The sequence below is a fragment of the Crinia signifera genome, chromosome 4, assembly GCF_055691185.1.
Source record: "Crinia signifera chromosome 4, ASM5569118v1, whole genome shotgun sequence".
Lineage (NCBI taxonomy): Eukaryota > Metazoa > Chordata > Amphibia > Anura > Myobatrachidae > Crinia > Crinia signifera.
In genome coordinates, this window is record NC_139220.1 from 111246104 (window position 1) to 111267957 (window position 21854).

General features: G+C 44.1%; 1 protein-coding gene across 2 annotated transcripts in view; it reads right to left on the reverse strand.

Annotated features, from left to right (window-relative positions):
* Nucleotides 1-19439, reverse strand: part of GNPTAB (N-acetylglucosamine-1-phosphate transferase subunits alpha and beta) — a 57759-nt gene extending 38320 nt beyond the window's left edge. Inside the window, exons 1-6 of one of the 2 annotated variants that reach the window (XM_083182232.1) lie at nucleotides 19106-19439; nucleotides 14039-14124; nucleotides 5049-5168; nucleotides 4501-4542; nucleotides 2984-3195; nucleotides 1966-2030 (exon numbers count right to left, since the gene is read on the reverse strand). In XM_083182232.1, coding sequence (XP_083038358.1) covers nucleotides 1966-2030; nucleotides 2984-3195; nucleotides 4501-4542; nucleotides 5049-5168; nucleotides 14039-14124; nucleotides 19106-19234 — 654 coding nt within the window. In that variant the 5' untranslated portion in view covers nucleotides 19235-19439. The remainder of the gene's footprint in view (nucleotides 1-1965; nucleotides 2031-2983; nucleotides 3196-4500; nucleotides 4543-5048; nucleotides 5169-14038; nucleotides 14125-19105) is intronic. The other variant, XM_083182233.1, reaches the window with a different exon arrangement.
* Nucleotides 19440-21854: the final 2415 nt, after the last annotated feature.

A 21854-nucleotide genomic window follows, 5' to 3' on the forward strand; every position in this document is an offset into this window, starting at 1 on the left:
GCAGTCACCATGTGGAAGCAGGAAAATGTCACATCTCTACTTTACATTAGACACAAGCAATCCTATCTTCTAAGTTAATTAGTTTTCACATGCTTACTTGAGATGTTGCCTTCTGGCTGTACTCTAAAGGCCCCCATACACTGTGTGCTTTGGTCCCGATTTCACCCGATTCAGATGGATCGGGCAATGAAATCGGGCCAAATCGCAGGTTTAGACACCCAGTCTGACCAGATGCGTGGTCCCGTGCGCATCGGATCAGAGTCGGGAGGTCGGACCGGCTGCACATAAGATTTGCTAAATCTTATGTGCAGCCGGGCAGGGGACACAGAGGCGGTGGACACCGGCAAGGGAGACGGGCAGGGGACGCCGGCAAAGGAGTGGGGCAGGGGGAGCCGGAGCAGGGAGCGGTCAATGCTCCGGAAGGTGGAAGGAGCAGGGGGACGCTGCTAGTAGTGCAGAGGCAGCGGACGCTGCAGGGAACACAGAGGCGGGCGGGGGAGCCAGGAGCTGTCGGCGCTGGAAATAAAAAAGCCCATACAATGAATGGGCAGCCTGTGATTGGCTGAGCGCTCTCTCAGCCAGTCAGCAATTGGCTGAGAGAGCTCTCAGCCAATCACAGGCTGCCTATTCACTGTATGGGCTTTTTTTTTTTCAGTACCGACAGATCCCGGCTCTATGTTACTGCCGCCTCTGTGTCACTGTCCCCCGAAGCGTCCGTTGCCTCTGCACTACTAACAGCATCCCCCCCAGTGGCCTCGCAGCCTTCCCCTCCCACCACCTCGATGTCATAGAATGAACATAATACAGTACAGAAAAGCATGGAGATACTGTAGGTCTCTAGGTCGACACAAAGCATTAGGTCGACAGTCAAAACGTCAACATGCGTTTTTGAATTGTTTGGTCTCTAATTTTGACATAAGTATCAGTGTACCGCGTTTTCCCGCATGGCTCACCATGCTTCACTCAGCACACTAATATATCCTGCATACACACCCCAGTGGATGGTAAGGAATGGCTAAAAAAAAAAAAATATATGAAAAACTCATGTCGACCTTTTTCACTGTCGTCCTTCCCATTGTCGAACTTTCGACCCTCTCGAACTACTGTATCCCCCATGCTTCTCTGTACTGTATTATGTTCATTCTACATGTTTAGTACCTCAAGTCCTTTATAAATAAAATTATTAATAATACATATAAATTTATTATTCTTGAACTGTCTCCAATAAGGAATAATTGTTTTTCCTTTCCATGTACTATACATTTTGTGCAGAAGAGCACCCATAGATGAACTACTTAAATGTTGATTTGCCACATATACCATACAACAAAACAACTTCATATGTGACTATTAATTAATGACACCAGTATGCAGGTCATCCAAACCCTTTTCCTAGATTTTAGAAGTGTTTTAGTAATAAATCATTCAAATTGTGCAAACATGGAACAACATTAATTAATACATTTTTTATTACCAGGACTGATGTAAACAACTTTTGATTGAAAGTCAAGTATAACCATTCTTATTAGTACTCCCATCGAATGATTTCACCTGCCTTCGCAAATAAAAGTCAGGGGAGACTGAATTTTATTTGCAGGCGGAACGCGACACCAGCCGGCCGCCCCAGGCACACTTTGTCCCGCCCGCATTCCCATGGGAAGGCCCATTAAGCGCTGGGCATTCCCATGGGCGACACCCAACCCCACAACTGCAAACTGCGCGGTGACTATGCAAGTTGCAGAAGCCGTTCGCAAAGGGAAACTGCACACGCGCAAACCCCAAACTATGGGAACGGGGCCAAATTCATCCCCATCCGAACAGACCAGAATCAACCCCAAGATGCGACACGATCTAGTACAAAAAGTACGGGCTGCACATACTTTTTGTGCTGTGCAATATAATGTGGGCGGGAGCATGCAACACACGGGCAAACCTTTTTCTTTTAACATAAAAACAAATACCTACCATATATGCTCTCCAAATAGTTTCCTTGTTAGTTTCAAAGAGAGCATTCAGTTGTGCAGTTTCCGCTATAGAAAAAAAGATAAAAAATGTATAATGCCCTGTACATCTCAATAGGTCAAAAAACAAACAAACAAAAAAAAACCTGGTCCTGTCCAGAACAAAACACGGCAGGAAGTTCTGTATATTGTGATCTAGGAGTCCCAGCTGCTATGTATACAGGCCCATCTCACAGCAGCAAGAGGAAGCATCTAGTTATTGCTTATCTGGCTTCCAGAATGGGTGAGATACATTGTTATTACAATGTATTATGCTGCTTTCCCACTGCAGACCCGTTTTAAGTTACAGGTAATCTTAAACGGTATTTAGCATTCCCACTGCAGCAGATTACAGTTTTAAATGCCATTTAAGTACCATTCCCATTGCAGGTAAAACGTTTTAGCTCTTCAAAACGTTTTTACAGCACAAATGAGTGCCTGTGACTTTAATGGGCTTTTCAGGGTTGTGGGAAGTGTCACAACACAGGCAACAACCAATCGCTTGAATTGTAGCCTGTTTACATTAAGAACACAGTTTAAGATGCATTCCCATTGCCTCTTAAACGGTAGATTACCGTTTAAAACACTGCTTTGAAAACGGGTTGAAATACCGTTTAACTTTAAACGGTATTTCAACTCTGGCGCTTTCCCACTGCAGCCTTAAACGGTATTTTGCCCTAAAAAATCGGCAATATACCGTTTTAAGGCAGCAGTGGGAAAGGGGCATTACTGTCCGTTTGCTTTTGTTTGTTTTTTTTGTTACATAAACACAAACATATTCAGATTGTAGAGAGATCTATAGAGAGAAGGTTGAAGACTAGTAATAAAACCACAAACCTATTCAAAATGTTTCCAAATAATACAAATAAATATAAAAATATCCGCTGTCTGCATTTTGGGCTCATAATGGGGCACACATTTAGCATGAGAACCAAATGAGTATGTTGGTCATTGGACTTCAATTCATGACAGTCCATGCTTACCATCCTGTTGTGTTTCAAAGACAATGACTGTAACATTAGTTGATGGATTCTTGGGTTTTGCCACATGAAATAAGGAAACCGCTGCATGAAAGAAAGGCTGGGATGTTTGGAGATCCTTCAGGGTTGTGTTGGCAGGAAAGGAAGGATCCAGAACGAGCATGGGAACACGAATGCAATGCGTCAGCAGGCACTCCAACATCTTATCACTAGAACTGAGAGATTAATGTTAGTTATTTGTGTAGTGTTATTAACTTAATCTCCCACAATGCCGTAAGTACTACAGGAACTAACCCTACAACACATGGGGAGATTTCTGCTAGCCTGCATGCCGAGAGATAAAGGCTAGGGAAATCGACCTTGTGCTTTCCAGCGGCTAGATTGTCCATGCACACGTAGCAATGTGTTTATGGGCTATCTGTGCTGACCAGTGTTCTCTGGTTAGAACACTGGTAATCTGACTAGATCTTGACTACATGTAGTACCATGAATAGCTAGGGGGCATACACACGGAGCGATCCGTGCTTAATTTCTAAGCATTGTAGACAGATCATTCAGAAAGAGGGATAAAACTGCAATGTGTGTATGCCCCCTAATGCATGCACGTACACAAACACACAATTTACATCGGGTCTAGTTTTAACTACAGTTTTCTTTTGTGAATAATGAGCAGCCATGTTGGAAGGCAGTTAAAAAATATATATTTTTACTTTGTAGTTATACAATTAGTGACCAATAAGACACTTAGGAGCAGATTTATTAAGCTTGGTGAAGTGATAAAGTGTTTGGTTTTTAATCACCAGCCAATCAGCTCCTACCTGTCATTCTTCAAACCAAGGCTGTAACTTCACAGGTAGAAGTAGAGAAACAAAGAGAAATCTTCCAGGGAAATAATAGCACTACATAGCGATCCGTTTAACTATACACAGACTGAAGTGATATCTCGTCCAGATGTTATAATTAGAAAATATGTTTGGTACCCTCCACATAGCGCGCGTGACTGTAACAGCAAAAAGCAGAGCTGCATAGAGATTTAGCCATGTATTCGATGCGGCCGGCAAGGGCGTTTTTATGGTGAGGATGGCTTGTTTTTGGTAGGGATTGCTGAAAACAAGCCATCCTCTCAGGTTAATCCCCTCGCCCTATTTTACAGTCTGGGGGAATCCTTGCTGTCATTCCCCCGAACGGCGAGGTTCTCGGCTAATGCAACAAGCCCACTGCATATAGCCGCGAGCCTCACCATTTTGTCGGCCACACACACAGTTTCCACCTTGATTTTAGAAATAGCAAGGTGGAAAGGCGAGTGCAGGGGGTCAGTTAAATACTGAGGACAGGCTATGGCGGTGAGCAATAGGAACTGCACTCCGTCATAGCTCGTCTGATCAGCATTGAATATAGCCCATACACTGCAGTGTACTCTTCCAGGCAGTTACCTTCATAAACACAACAAGAAAGATGAAGGGATGGATGGAGGATAGCAAGACAGAAGGAAAGGTGACAAAATACTAAAGAATATTTACCCTTTCCTTGTTGGCTCTGTTCTGTTACTTCCAAGAAGTTCTCTAAACAGAAATAAAATACAGCAGAACGTATTAAAGTTTAGAGACCATATCAAACCAAGCATACCGTGTACTAATGTAGGCTAACCCCAATAAAGAATAAGAAGGAACATTCCAGATAAAGGGGGCACTCAATTTCCTGTGGTAATTTATCATGGACTAATTGATCCCTGGAAATATTCAATTGTCCTTGATACTGGCTTGTCATTGGGAATTTTTTTTTTTTTTAAATACGCCTGAGACAGGCGGAAAAAATATCTCTGATAATTGGCCCCTATCAGCCCCATTTTTTGGTTGCAAAAACTCATGGGTCCAGGAACTTATCCCAGGTTTTATGTGTTTCGGCCAAAAATATAAAAAAAATTGCGGGCACGAAAAAGAAAAAGCAATAATTTAATTGGCTGGAGAAAAAATAGTGGAAAAAGTATAAGAAATAAAATACTATTTTACTATTTTTATCATAAAATAAAATTCAACTTTTAATGAAATAGTTGATGTTTGGATGGTACCTCAGCGCCCTTTGCTCCTCTTCCATTTGTTCCCGTACATCCCGTAGTTGCTTCACAAGCTCTGGATCAGTGCCATTAACCCAGGTGTATACGACGTCAATGGGCATGGGAAGACATAGCCTGGAACCAAACAGCAGTCAATGTGCAAAACTATTAAACAACACGCTAAAAGGTAAATAGCGTCAATAAATAGTGCACACACACTCTCATTGACAATGTATTACTGTTCCAATGTTTTTTAATGTTATCAAATGTATAATGCAAAAAAAAAAATTCAGCATTTTGGGAAAAATAGCAAATAAAAGGGCATATATTTCACAGAACTAGTTTCTGCACTAGAGTGCCATGATCCAAGAAAGATTTGGAACCACTGCATTAGACAATATGCTCTATGAACAATATCATTAACGATTTCCCTTGAACATTCTGGAGCTCCCTTACAGAAGATATCCTTTTATAAAACGTGAAAATTTCACAATAGATATCTAACGATATCTTCATTAGGACGGGACGTCCATTAGTATAGCGGTCGTTGACAATATAGGGCCTAATTCAGCTTTTTAGCAAGGCTGCAATTTTTGCAAGTGGCCAAAACCATGTTGCACTGAAGAGGAGGCAATCGTAACATGTGCAGAGAGTTAGATTTGGGTGGGGTGTATTCAAACTGAAATCTAAATTGCAGTGTAAGAATAAAGCCGGCAATAGAAACAAAATAACTCCCCCAAATCTAACTCTCTCTGCACATGTTACATTTGCCCCACCTGCAGTGCAGTATGGTTTTGTCTATCTGCATAAACTGCTGCCTTGCTAACAGGTCTGAATCAAGCCCATAGTCAGGATTGAGCTGCATGTACAGACGATAGAGGGGGGAGTTAACAACCCGCGGAGGTGCGCATTGTTATATAGTGCATACTCACTAGACGAAATGCACAATTGTGCATATAGTCAAATATAAATGGTCTTGCTTAACTTGGCTATATGAAAAAAATAATTTACATTTATTTTCTTAAAAAAAAAAAAAAAAAAAAAAAATTGGTTAAAACATTGATGGCTGATCTATTGGATTACCAAAGATCGGAACATTTTCCTGCTCCTCTCTGCAGCCGCTGATGGGTAGGTGCTGTTGAGCTGCCTGGTCATTGGTTATTGGCAGGATGGCAGGCACTTTGGGAGCAAACCAGGAAGAAGTGGGGGCCGGGAGACCCCTTCGAGAGTGAAAGCTGCTGGAAGATCTTTAAGCAGCCGCACAGTGTGCTTTCTGACTGTTTGCATCTGGACTGGACACCAGGCAAGTGGTTAAGGAAGAACCAGTCAAGCACTTTGTTCAACAGTGATGATAATATATAGGTGCTTCTACTACCCCCTTTCAGATCTAAACTCTAGATCTGAGCGAGGATCATAAACATGGTTCAAGCCATGTTGATACCCGTTTCAGACCCTTTCACATTGAGGCAAGGACCTGGGATTTATGTCAGATACTGCCGGCCAATCCGGGTCATGTGGATAATGTTACACAGGCATGAAGGAAACTCAAGTAGAGTAACTCGCTACCCCATTTCACACCACGGCTTACCTGAATTGGTCCTGCGGCCTGGGAATAACTTAATCGCAGAGATCAAGATCCCAAGACAGGCCCATGTTGCCATGGCAATATCCCGGTCCAGTGTGAAATGGATATAATACAGCTGTATAAACTATTTGAACTATATTTTGACATTGTTTTACAGTTAGAACCAGGATTTTACTAATATTTGTTCATGGCAACGAAGGGCCTGATTCTGGTTCACTGGCAAAAGCAAATTCTCTCTCTAATGGGAAAAACCCCTGCGCAGGGGGCTGATGTTACATGTGCAGAGAGAGTTAGATTTGGATTACGAAAAACGACTATAATGGAGAACGTTTCCTAATGTACCATAGCCTTTTGCAGCTAGTTTTTGGCAACTGGCATTCATATGAACTAATTATAGCAAGCAGAGCCAATGACAATGGAGCGGAGAAGACTGTAGCTGGGTGACTGAGCTGAAAGCTCAGTTTTGTCGTTTGAGCCACTTTCAGCTCAAAAGCGTATGGGTCAGTAATGAGGGCCGATGCGTAAACCACGCATAATCGCCGGCCACCGCAGCTCATCTGCAGGTGTTACAGCAGATGAGCGACAGGGTGGATGGCTTACCGTACCGTCCGGCTATGGAAAGTCATCCACCCCCTGTGAAAATCGCAGGCAAGGGGGAAACGTTTTTTTAAAATCGCTTTGTGTATATGCACCGAGCGATTTTCATCCCAGGAAGAAGTCACAACAGGAACAAGTCACAATTAGAAAACAAAATCTTACTAATGTGTGTTGCAAGGCTGGAACTGCAACAAGTGGGAGGAGAAAAAGGAAGTGCTGCACACACTTGAGGATATGAATAGAACCCTCAAGTCCACAGTCTATGCAAATGCAGCCATCATCTGAAGATGGCATTCGCTAGATACTTCAAAAATTCAGAGCTGAATACATTTGGGAAACATTGCCATTCCCATAGAGAACATGGAGGTAAATGTGTTAACAGTATATCCGAGACAAATTAGGAAGCAATAGCTCAGATATGAAGCCACTAAAACAAGGACAATAGAAAACGTAACCTCTGGTGAACTCAGCAAGTCCCATAGTGTATCATCTGATGGCTTATGCCATATGCCACTGCTCTCAGAAGACACACTGCAGATGTTTAACAATTATGAATTCCAACAGCGCATGCAAAAGAGATCTTGGAGTCAGCCACAGAACTGACGAGTTACAGCGCTGTGTGTGTGTGTGTGTGTGTGTGTGTGTGTGTTCGGTGACAATTGAGGTTTCCAGCTCTTTGTAAGTGCACCATAATGCTTTTCGGTCATTGCTGGCTAAGGCAACAGAATTATTGGTACTTATGTAATATCTGGGCTCCCGTTTTTCTTATGAGACCGCATCCCCTCGCCACGCTTCGGGCACGGTGGCTCGTTGCGCTCGCCACACTATTTAAAATCAACTCCATGCATAGTTGGATAGTAGGGGTATGAAAAAATGGGGTGCATTTATCATGGGAGCCCAGATAATACATAAGTACTGAATTATTTAATGAAATCACAGCTGGAGGATCTTCTAATTTCTCCATGATCAGCCTATGGGCAGTATTCAATGCCTTCTTGCAACAGCGAGTATTGCTGACTGCTCACCGTCACAGCTTGCAGGTCAGTATTCAACTGCCCCCCCCCCGCCCGCACCCGCCATTTCCACCTCGCTAGGTTTTTACAACTACATGGAAATGGCATGTGCAGCCGCCAAAACAGCAAAGTTTGCGGCTAAATGCAACAGGTTCGCTGCATTAGCTGCAGACCTCACTGTTTGGGGGAATACTCGCCTTCCTCTGACAGTGAGGATTCCCCCGGAACATTAAACAGGATGAGCTGGTGGCGCGGGGATTAAACAACAAGGGTCACTTGGTTTCGGCGATCCTCTCCATTTGACACCCTCACCGGCCGCATTGAATACAGCCCTATAAATACATTTTTAAAAAGCAGCAACAACCCCACTGGCAAAGACACAGGGGGAAAAAAAAAAAAAAGGATCGTTATTGCTTGATCAATGTGTGTAGCAACTAAATGTAATAATTTCAGCCAAGGCATTGTGCATTGTATTCTTGGCCACCTAAGATGCAGCGAGATAGAGAGGAGCTAAACACCCCTAAGCAGGCTTAGGCAAATAGGGCTGCTAGTTTGCCTTGAGGACCGAGGACGGGAATGCCTGGGCTACCTGCTAGTATTACCAAGGTGGGGTTATTCATATCTGTTCGCAGATGTGCAATTTTGCAGAGCCCTGTTATCAGATAATTGCCGCCCAGGCAGTAAAAACTGCGCTGTGCAAGTCTGTGGATGGCTTGCAATAATATCGCCGATAGTCATCCAGCTGCAAATCCACACACAATGCACTAAACATCAAATGATTATTCCAGTGTCTGCAGTGTGTACGTAACCCTGACCCTCCCAAAAGTGTGTGATAGAAACAGTCTGATCAAGGCAAGAGCTGATGTCACATGCCCTCCCTGAACACGCTTGCGCACGCCTGCATTTTCACTTTACTAAAACTGGGCACTTGTCCCTTAAGGACTATGGGTATAAAAGTAAAGGTGTGTACACATTAACGATGTGCGGCCCCACTCCGTCGCTATTGGCTGGCCAAAAAGATACTGCAGGCAAGAGTATTTAGACTAGATGCTGCAGTGTCTATTTGTATGTACATGCGAGCTGCTGCTCGGGATGGCAGCTGGCTTACCTCCGGCAGCAACATCGCGATTTTGACTAAGCAATATTGCATCGTCAAAATCTCCCGGTTAGTGTCCCGTGTACACCCCTTAAGTTATCGCAAAGATAACGATAGTCACTATGTACTTAAAAAAAAAAACATGTTGCAATGCAAGGGGTGCAAATACTGTATATACTTTTTTTTGCATGTGGGGCAAATACTGGTTGCTTTTGCATGTAGCCCACAAACACTGGTCAGCTTTATTTTTACATTGCAATATAAATTTGCGTTTGGACACGCCACTATTAAATCTAAATCTCACTGCACATTTTTAATCTGCACCACCTTTACTTCCTCTTTCTTACTTTGGGGCAGATGTATTAAGCTTTGCGAAGAGATAAACTTGAGATAAAGTGGAGATAAAGTGGAAGGAGATAACGCACCAGCCAATCAGCTGTGTTTGAAATATGACAGTTGGAAGTTGATTGGCTGGTGCGTTATCTCCTTCCAATTTATCTCCACTTTATCTCAAGTTTATCTCTTCGCAAAGCTTAATACATCTGCCCCTTTATTCCCAAATCAGAATCAGGCCCTATGTCTGCAACCCTACGTTGGCTTGTCAGCAGTCGGAGCCAAGCCAAGGGACTCTGGGACTCATTGCTTCATTTGATAAATTGTAAAAGTGGTAAAACAAAGAAACTGCAGTATGTGCGACATATCAGCTTCAGGAAAAATAAACTTGTCTCTGGACCATTCCGCAAATATTTTCCAAATTCTGTAATAAAATGACAAATGAGACCTTCTTTCGGGCTTGCAGAAGAATATCAATCACCATTGAAGAAATGGTAAGAACTTTATTTTTTATCTGCCGCCTTTCAATTTCCAGGCCGCTAACCGCAACTTCTGAGGATCCTGACACATTATGGGACCCTGACTCAAGAGGTTGGGTGACACTGGTAGAAACCACAGATCTGCCACCACCATCGGGAACCAAGCCCTCCTGGGCCAGAACGCAAAATGGCTATTACTTGTCCTTGTTCCATCCTGATCTTCCATAACACTCTGTGTATCAGAGAAAATGGAGGAAACACTTATGCCAGGGGAAAATGCCACATCTGGCATAGTGCATCCACTCTGCACGACCCCTGGGTCAGATATCTGGAGAAAAAGCGAGGAAGCTTCTTGTTGACTGCTGACGTCGTCAGATCTATCTCCGGCTGACCGACTCAAAGGACTATGAGGCGGAATATCGACTCCTCCAGCTCCCATTCCCCTGGCATAACGTATTTTCGGCTTAGGAAATCCGCCACCCGATTGTCTTCTCCTGGCACATGAAGAGCGGATATTGACTGAAGATGTATTTCGGCCCAAACCATAATGTTTTGCACCTCCTCCAACACCGCCAGACTTCGAGTGCTTCCTTGTCGCTTTATGTAGGAAACTGTAGTAACGTTGTCCAAGAATATGCGAAGGTGTGACCCTATGACATCTTCCTGAAATAATTTTATCGCTCTTAGCTCTCTGTGATTGGAGGACAACTCAGTCTCCTGAAGGGACCAGACACCTTGACAAATCTTGCCTAGACAGTGTGCTCCCCAGCCTAGCGCTGGCGTCTGTAGTTATTACTTTGTATTGAGGACTCATTAGAGACAAAGTTCTTGATGCCAATTGACTTCCTTTCCACCAATCTAGGGACTGTACTACTGGAACTGGAATCTTTAGTCGATGATCCAGGGAAACCTGATTTATGGAATATTTCAGCAGACTCCATTGCAGAGGTCTCATTCTCCGCCTCGCCCAAGGAACGATATCTACAGTGGAGGCCATCATCCCTAGAAAACTCATTGCCATCCTCAGCGATATGGAGGCACTTTCTTGGATTAACAGAATCAACTGCTGTTTTTCTCGCATCTTTTTTCTGCCAGGGAGATTTAGAAATCCACTGTATTTATAACTACTCCTAAAAACTGGATCTTCTGAGAGGGAACTAGGCGACTCTTTTCCCAATTGACTAACCATCCGTGGTCATGTGAGAGTTGAAGGACAATGTCTGCTGCCTCCAAGGCTTCATTTTCTGATCGAGCCGAAATTAGAAGATGGTCTAGGTAAGCCCACACCATGATCTTTTGTTTTCTGAGACATTCGACCAGAACCACAAGGACTTTGTAAAAACTCTTGGTGACAATGTGAGGCCGAATGGCAGGCAAATAAATTGATAATGACCTCTTCCCACGCAGAATCTCAGAAACTTTCTGTCTTGTACAGCGATAGTAATGTGAAAATAAGCATATCTGAGCTCTATTGACACTAAATAGTCAACTTTTCTTAGGTCCATCAGGATTGACTTGGCAGTCTTCATATGAAATTTTCTCTTTCTTATTCGGTCGTTTAAACCAAGTCAAAATGATCCTGAATCCTCCAGAAACCTTGTTTATGACGAAGAGGCGAGAGTAAAAACCTAACTCCCTTTCTGCTTCTGAGACTGCTTCGACTGAACCCGAGTCGATCAGACCTTTCAAACTTAAATAAAGAGCTTCTCTCTCTACTCCTGAAAGTGGAAGCTTCAAACTCAAAAACTTTCCCAATCTTGGCTTGGAAAAGAATTCCAGATGGTATCCCGCGTTTGTCCCGAATGGTTTGTCTCCAGACATGTGAAAACTTCAGTAGTCTTCTTGCCACTGGGACTTGTTCCACAGGTGGCACACCGTCACTGTTTTTGTCCACCTTGGACGTAGCAGACGTGTATCTCTCTCGAAATGACCTACCTAAATGACTGTCTAAGTGTAACCAGAAAATCTTCCTCTTTTGTCCTGCGGCAATCTGACTGATTTGCCCCCAGACATTATTTGGATCATTTGATCCAGTTTTCTCCCGAATAGAAATGCACCTTCATAAGGGAGGGTAGCAAGTTTATTTTTTGAATGGGAATCTGCCTCCCAAGCCCTTAGCCACAAGCCTCTCCTGGCAACTACTCCAGATGCTATCGACTTTGCTGAAAAGTTCAACACATCACATCACAGATGTAATCCACCTCCAGCTGTACCTGGGCCAAATTTTTACTAATTTGGTCACGAGACACTTCATCCTGTAAATCCTCCTGAAGCAAGGCACACCATATTCTGAGTGCTCTTGCCAAAGAGGCTACAGCAACCCCCGATTTCATGGAAACTGAACTTGAGATAAGCAGTCTCTTAAGGGCACTTTCCATTTTCTTTTCCATTGCGTCTTTCAATGTCACACCATCCTCCAAGGGAATGGTTGTCCATGTTGTTACTTCAGCCACAGCAACATCAACCTTGGGGATGCTACACCATTTCAAAAATTCCTCTGGGTATATACAATCAACTTTTTTGAATGACCCGACTCTTAACTGTGTTAAGCCACTCTTTAGTCAGAATATCTTTGACAACCTTATGTACTGGAAAGCACCTGCCTTTTTTGAACCTGTCCTCAAATAAGGCGTCATACTCCGTCCTGACTGGTTGTTCATAATTTAGTGTTCTGTAAAGGTCTTTCAACACTACTTCCACCAACTCCAAATTATACAGACGTTCATCTTCAATTATTTCACCAGACTCTGCAGTAGACCTGCCGGAGCATCCATCAGAACCAATATCACCAGAATCCAAATCAAAATCCCGATCCAGACTAGTCTGAGATCTAGACCTTTTGCTACCTAAAAATTCATCTTTGGTAACAAAATTATTTTTCATCCAGTTCAGTAAGTTGTGACGACACATTAGGACCAGTTGCCACTTTCTTAGCAAAATCCTGACACAGGGTCTCTTCACCCACAAAAGTTTTGTCACATGCAGGGCAGCTCTTGGCAACATGTTTTTTCTTACAAACTTTCTTCTTAGGTGCAGAGGGCACACTAAAAAAGAAGAGGAGACCCTTACTACCTAGCTAACCAGAAAACAAATAAATACAACCAGTCCTCAGGACTTACCTGGGCAGCGATACATTAGCCTTACGAGAGGATTCTTCCATACTTGGGGCTGCGTGATCCATGAATCCTGTACACCAGCACCTCTTACACCGGACAGGCGCTTTAAATACAGGCACTTCCGCCTGCTGGAACACACACGGGCCGGTTGTGGAATGCAGGCTGCGTGTCTACTATGCCGTCAGCCAATCTGGCACTTCCGGCCAATGGAACGCACGCGGCCTGCCTATGGACAGCAGGCCGCGTGTTCTACCAACGCCGGAAGCTGTCAGAGCCGCGACTCCAGCATCTGCTCTGCAGCTCCGAGGACGCCATGCCGCCAACCCAGCCGCGTCTCCAAACCCTGCCAGTGGGGACCACCATGCTCTAACCCGCCGGGAAAAGGAGCAGGCACCACACGCTGCTGCAGGTCAGTGTCCATGCCGCCGGTTCGGACCATATTATGGGGTAAAGCGCCACCAGTCCCATCGCTGCCCAGGACCAGCAGCACACTAGCCTACAGGTAGAATAAGAAATAAAACAAAACCTACCTGTACTAAACTGAAAGGAGACAGGAAAAAGACTACAGAACATGGGGAGGAGCTGAGTTATATAGAGATGAAGGAAGAGGAGGGGCAGGGATAGCTGTCTAATTAGAGGGGAGAAGGGGACCCATTGTAACGGCTGCCATGAAGTATGAAGAAGAAATGAAAATACCTTTTGAAACCTCTAGAACGGCCTTATGGCATAATCAACTAATCAATATGTACTTAATAAGAAAAGCATGCATCAGCTAGATATTGTTACCTGTTTTGAAAAGACTTCCCAGCAATGTTGTCCCGATAAGTATCAAATAACACATGATACTGATCCCGACTCCACTCAAGAACCACCTGTCAAAAAAAAAAAAAAAAAAAAAAAAAGGAAGCACACCCTTAATATCCTATGTAACATCCAATTCTTGCAATGTCAGTAAAGTTACATTGGAAAAATAGCACCTCAGAGACAAACTTTAGCAATTGCTTTCTTGCAGTTCATAGGAGGTATATAAAGGAAAGTTAGTGATGTTGGGATACGGCAATTCTCAGGGAGGTGGGCAGCTGAACAAAGACAACCAAATTGTGCAATTACTTCTTCCAGAAATAAAAATGGAGCTTACAAATCTTGTGATGTTTACTCACTATGTACTATTGAATCTGTTTCTTTATTAATTATTTAAGCACAGTGAAATGTATGAGGCACCAAAGTCAGTAGAAAGGATTATAAAGCACAAGCTGTGTGCAACAAATGCTTTAACATGGGTTAAGCACGTATCTCATCTGAAACCACAACCTTTAGTTGAAATGGATAACAAATACCCTTATCTCTGTCTGGCAGGGAAACGGTTGGCAGAATAAAGGAAGTGAAGTAACTGATGCAAGGCTTAAAACAATATGTGTTCACATTTGTGTGTATCCACAATATAAAATATACAGTATATTAGATACATATCTCTCAAAATGTTACATATTATTATTCTATATTCACCAATTATTGTTATAGCACTTTGCAGGAAATATTACTGGATATCATATTAGTCCCTACCCCAATACAATGCAATCGCATTGTAGACATTCAGAATGTGGATGCTGTATTGCCAAATCATTCTGTATGTTGGCATGTAACTGACATAGTGTTGTCATGTCCCTTGTCTACATTATGAACATAAAGATGTCCTCTTTCAAATTAGATGCAGATTGAGTACTCGCTCCAGTATGGGTCGCTAATTAAAGAATTTGCAGTCCGGTTGATTATGAAACAACTGTGAGCACATATGCATATTGAAATTAAATATACATACCCATAGCAATCGCAGTTAAGGGATAGAAACATGGCATTTTGTGGGTGCATTTGTAAATACGCAGATGTGCCAAGGGTTGGTCTCTGATGTCAGCGATGACCACTTCCAGCTTGTTTCTTTAGCAGATTAGTGTGAGCCTTAGGCTGGAAAATAGTGTTAATTCGGTACTTATGTAGTATCTGGGCTGCCGATTTTTTGATTGTATGCCTTAAGTTAAGGCATACAATCAGATGCGATGCGATGCGATATCGCATCGCATCGCATCGCATCCGATATCGGATGCGATGACCCGATTTTTCCATAGGAATCAATGTTAAAATGATTCCTATGGAAAAATGGGTCCTTTTCATACCCCTACTATCCAAGTGGGCATGGAGTTGGATATAAACCTGTGGCGAGCGTAGCGAGCCACCGAGCCCGAAGCGTGGCGAGCGAAGCGAGCCCCGCGAGGGGACGGTATTCGTCCCCTCGCGGGGCTCGCTTCGCTCGCCACGCTTCGGTGGCTCGCTACGCTCGCCACAGGTTTATATCCAACTCCATGCCCACTTGGATAGTAGGGGTATGAAAAGGACCCATTTTTCCCATTGAATTCCATGTTAAAATGGACTCAGTCCATTTTAACATTGATTCCTATGGAAAAATCGGGTCATCGCATCGCATCGCATCGCATCGAATCGCATGGTCGCATGCGATGCGATGCGATCTCCCGATCCGACCCGATTTAGAAATCGGCAGCCCAGATACTACATAAGTACCGTTAATTCTAGCACCCGCTATCTTTGAAAACCCCATGCAGTTCCTCTTCCATGCCTGGGGTGTCGCTGTCTGCTGTAGTGCTTCTAGCACAGTGTGGTCTGTATATCAGCACTGAGGAACTGCATGGATTTACAAATATAGCGGGTGCTAGAATGAACACTAGAGCAGATAGAGGGGTTTTTTCTTTTTTTTTTTTGGGGGGGGTTCAACGTTTCAGTTTTTGGGAATGGATCTCCAATTGCATCACTATTTGCAAAGCATTCACACATCTGCAATGGGTGTGTATTCATTCTGTCTGGGTGGTGACTTTTTGATTGCAGGCAACTGCTTTTTCTTTAATTAGAAAATGATGCTGAATTAGGTCCTATGTACTATTTTTAGGATTAGTGGCAGAGGTATTGGGTAATGGAACTCATTTCCCCAATCACTTACCAACCTCCCACCATTGCCATTAGGTGGACACAGGGTCAGCATAGTGTTGTTTTGGCATCCCCCATGCAAACTATAAATGTGTTCACTACCTTTGTTCCCCTGTCTAATGTGAAAGGGACATAGTATCCCCAATTTAATTTATGCCAAACAGTAGAACACTTTTATTCACATTACACGGCATGTAGTACACCCCTGAACCATATTATAACACACAGTAGTGCTTCTTATTCACATTACACCACTCAGTTATGCCCCTTATTCATATTAAGGCAGTCAGTAGTGGCTGTAATCCAAATTAACCTACAAAGTAGTTGTGCCCTTTATACACAATGCCCACCGTAGTGCCCCCTTTACACTTCTGTCACTCCAGCAGCTCCCCACCCATGTCCTTCTAGTAGCTCCATGCCCTGTGGCCCCAGTAGCCTCTATTCAGCATGCACAGAGCTTGTTCCTCTTATGCCCCCCTTTCAGACCGCACTTATTACTCGTTATATTGCCTTTTTTTACTGTTTCAAAACTGTAATATGTGCGGTCTGAAAGGTCCAGAGTGAATTTACCGTTTAAAAAAAATGGTCGTCGAAAACGGTAAAAAAGCAGGGTCCTACCCTTTCAGACCTGTTTTTTTGCAGTCTGAAACGGTATTCAGGGAGCGAGGACCCGCTCATTAAATATTCACTGCACAGAGCAGGTCCCGCTCATTCCATATACAGGGGGCGGGGACACGCTCATTATTCACTGCGCTGGATCCCACTCATTAGATATGCACAGAGCGGGACCTCAGTGGCAGTGTTTAACATGCCATGTGAAAGGGGTTTTAATGCTGCTTACACAGCGCAAAACCTTCTTAGAACCGGTATAATACCGGGTAATATGTGCGGTCTGAAAGGGGCATAACCTAATTTGACCCATTTTAAGAAACTTTTTAAATACCGGGTCTAAGCAGGTTTTGCTGTGTGAAAGCAGCATCAGTGGCTCTTCACTTCAGCAGTGGTGACGGCATGGCATCACAAACGCTGTGTTGGAAAAGGAAGCCGCTGGGACCTGGTGAGGAGACAAACCCCTGGCTGCATCTGCACGCTGCAGCATGAGTGTTACCACCTGCATAATCTACTGCCATGTGTGATGCCGCAGGCAGAAATTTAATTGTTCCGATGGGAACCCATTAAATAATTGAATCTGACCCTTAATGTCCCTATACATACAACTCATTCATGCATACTGACATACATTTACAAAAGGTGACTATCAGTGACAATTGATGTGAAATAAACCTTTCAATATTTTGAACAGTCTTTATGGGACATACAATGTTACAAAAAAAAAAAAGGTCTATGGACACAAATGTATACGCTCATGTATTTTATGCCTGATACATGGTGGATGGACTTGCTGGTCACTGCAGAAGCAATGATAGATCTCACAGGATGCAATGACCATATGTGTCTTAAGTGCAACATACATTTTATAAGTGCCCATAAAAACAAAAATCACTATAAACAAACAGAGCATATAGTAGCATGTATTTAAAATAGTTGATTTTAGAAGTGACAGCGTTATAGGATCCAGCTAAAAGCTCAGTTTTGTAATTTTTCAGCTCAGAAGCCATCTAGTGTGTACGGTCCAGTGATGTGCGGTGAACGATGATGCTCATTCCTGCATCATCGCCGGTGGCTGCCACTAATCTACTAACAGCAGATGAGCGATTGGGTGGAAGGCTTTCTAAAGCATTCTGCTATGGAAAGTTGTCAACCCCAGGGAACATCACTCAGTGTGTATGCATTGAGCAATTTTCAGCCCAGCAATTTTCCCCATCAAGGTTGTCCATTATGGTTAGAATTAATGCATCACAGCACTAAGTTCATAAGTTCGATTCCCAGCATGGCCCTAAGGCCGGTTTCACACACTCCGGCTCCTGCCGGACGGTGAAATCCCGCACGGCCAGGGAGCCGTGCCGCACACAGTGGTTTATCATGGAGGGGATGGCCACAGCCCAGCAGCCGTCCCTTCCAGTGGCGGGATCCGGCTGCAGCCGTGCGGCCGGGCCGTGGCCGTCCCGTGTGAATGGACACAATAGTGTCCATTCACAACTAATGTGTGCTGCATGGCTCCCTAGCCGTGCCGGATTTCACCGTCCGGCAGGAGCCGGAGTGTGTGAAACCGGCCTTACTGTGTGGAGTATGTATATTCTCCCTCTGCTTGCGTGGACATTAACACATACTACAGCATCAGCTTATGTACATCTTAAGCCCAAAAATATAGTATATAAGAACAGCTGCTCAGGTTCAGGACCCCCAGTGCTAGTACAACTAAACTGTCCACCTACACTAACCACATGGACATGTAATCAGGAATATAATAGAGAGTGAAGAAAGACAAGCCACCGTGCCCAAAGCATGCCAAGTGTAGTGAGCCCGTGGGGCAACGCAATTTAATGATTTTCAGATGCAGTTTAGCTATTCTATCAGAGTAACTCTGGGAGGCAACAGAGTCACCTGCTGGTGTGCTTCTGCTCCCAAAAAGGGCACCTCTCCTCCCCTAAATGTTTGAACCAGTAAATTGGAAGCAATCGGCACCAACGGGGACAAACTTATGCCACTGAATTCTATCCATTGGGTCCCATGATCTGAACTTCCAAACACATAAAAAGACCACATAATGACTTGTATTATCTCATATGAAGTCTAATCACCCATGTAACACCAACAGGTTCAGCATATGGAAGGAAGAGCTGCAGGTGATGCAGTGAATGCCGCCACCTGTCAGCACATGAGACAACCGCAGTACCCCCAGGTACTGCACACACCAGCAGCTGCAGGCTAAGGGGAGGGGAACAAGTTATCACTGACCTCTCCAAACTGCAGAGCGGAGACGATCATCAGCACCAAGCCCCCAAAGCAGAGGTACAGGCCATACCTGTGGGACAGGCAGGTATAGGTCTGTCTCTGCAGCAGCTTCAGCAGGGAGTTGAGCAGCATGGCAGGACGGGCAGCAGCAGCATCACTCACCCTTCTGCCACACTGTCACGTGAGGCAGCGGCACAGGCAGCACTAGCCGAGCGGTTGTGTCATGTGTCACTGCATCCCGGAACCAGTCCCCGGGAGCAACACAGAGCCGGTCCTGCGCATGCCCTCTTCACCGGCAGAGACACGCTTTTTCCTCACTTAGGCTAACATAGCAGAGTATCAGATTGCTCTAGTATAGCGGCGAGGTGCAGTATCAGCTACTTTAGTCTAGGAGAGGGAGAGATATCCGCAGCAAGGAATGGTAGTGTCTAGATCCCATGCAGTTTAGGTAATTTTCCCATCATGCCCTGGGTCCACGTATACCTGGAGGGGGAATATAAATCTGTGGCGAGCGAAGCGAGCCACCGTGCCCGAAGCGTGCGAGCGTAGCGAGCCCGCGAGGGTACAATGCTGCAAAAATAAAACAAAATAAACGACACCTACATGAATTACACATAAATTTAAAAACGTTGTGAGGGCATCTAACAACTTCCGCCCTCACTGAACGTCACTTCCTGTAAGCTATACTGCATGGGAACTAGTCTCTACCAGCAAGGAATGGCCGAACATTCGTGCAATCGGCGCGCTCTGTTGGTTAGGTCTACTTGCTGAGACATGTCATGTGAGAGTGATTGTGTACAGCAGTCGTTCTCAACCTCGGTCCTCAGGGACCCCCAACAATGCACGTTTTGCAGATCTCCTCACAGAATCATAGGTGATATAATTAGCTCCACCTGTGATCTTTTAAAATGTGCCAGTGAGTAATTAGTGCAATTGTGTATCTGTGAGGTGACCTGGAAAACGTGCACCATTGGGGGTCCCTGAGGACCGAGGTTGAGAACCACTTGTGTAAAGTACATACACACAGCGCTGTCAGAGTATTAACTTGGAGTTAGGTCAACGTGTACAGTAGGTTGTTGGTATGGTCAAACCCGTGAAATGTAATTTTGCACTCCTGTCAGGGATAGGATTAGGCTAAGATATTTAAAAAATATATGACAATGGACATCTGCAAAAAAATTCAGTAGTCAAATATTATACATAAAAAAGGGGTTGCCCAGATGGGAAAATCAGGCGCAGTTTTGCTTATGTATGCAAATGATTTATATGAACAAAAATAAATATAAACTTGAATCCACAGCTTATGTGCTGCTCCCAACAAAAGACTAATAGGCCTTGCTGGTGAAACAAAATACCGAAAATAAAGAGAGTGCACTGTGTTGATCTTTGTTATTAAATTTTTACTTGATTATTATTTTTTAATATAATAAGCACCTTAAAATACAAAATTACAAATACATACATGTACACAATAAAAATAAATTTAAAATTAAAAATGCATTCTGACTAGCACCAATAATAGCCCAAGTTCATATTCAGTTGCCAACCTTGTATATTGCTCCCAAATAGGTATAATGGATGTCACTTCCAAGTGAAGTTATTGTGATTATCCAATTTAATTAGGAAACAGTGTTTGTATGAAGGTATATTACCGGCTGATGGTGAGGGTAGCAGAGATCATGCAGCTGCGTGTCCGCTTCCACCGGTGTTGCTCCGATGGACTGGGAGCCGGTACCGGGAGCAGACACTCCTGAAGCAGGTGAGGACTGGTCTGCTAACAACCAGCGTGGCCCCGATGTTATGGGAGCCGGCGCTGGGAGCTGACACAGTTGTGGATGGTATACCTCTCCCGGAGTATGCAGCTGCAGGCGGGTGACGTTTGGTCCACTCGTTACCAGCGTAGCCCCGAGATGGAGGGGGCCAGCGGAGAAATCGCAGAAACCAGGGCGTCTACACCTGTGTCAACTCTCAGCGCCGGCCCCCTCCATCTCGGGGCTACGCTGGTAACGAGTGGACCAAACGTCACCCGCCAGCAGCTGCATACTCCGGGAGAGGTATACCATCCACAACTGTGTCAGCTCCCAGCGCCGGCTCCCATAACATCGGGGCCACACTGGTTGTTAGCAGACCAGTCCTCACCTGCTTCAGGAGTGTCTGCTCCCGGTACCGGCTCCCAGTCCATCGGAGCAACACCGGTGGAAGCGGACACGCAGCTGCATGATCTCTGCTACCCTCACCATCAGCCGGTAATATACCTTCATACAAACACTGTTTCCTAATTAAATTGGATAATCACAATAACTTCACTTGGAAGTGACATCCATTATACCTATTTGGGAGCAATATACAAGGTTGGCAACTGAATATGAACTTGGGCTATTATTGGTGCTAGTCGGAATGCATTTTTAATTTTAAATTTATTTTTATTGTGTACATGTATGTATTTGTAATTTTGTATTTTAAGGTGTACTTATTATATTAAAAAATAATAATCAGGTAAAAATTTAATAACAAAGATCAACACAGTGCGCTCTCTTTATTTTCTGTAAATATTATACATATTAATAATGCACCTGAAGGAACGCAATAGGAAACGGATGGCAAATAATGATAGTCTTAAGGGGCGTACACACATCTCTAAAGGCCCCCCATACACTATGCGATTTTCGGCCGATTTCATCCTTTGGCCCGATAAATCAGGTGAAATCAGCCCAAAATCGCATGTGTTTGACATCTGATCTGATGCGCGGTC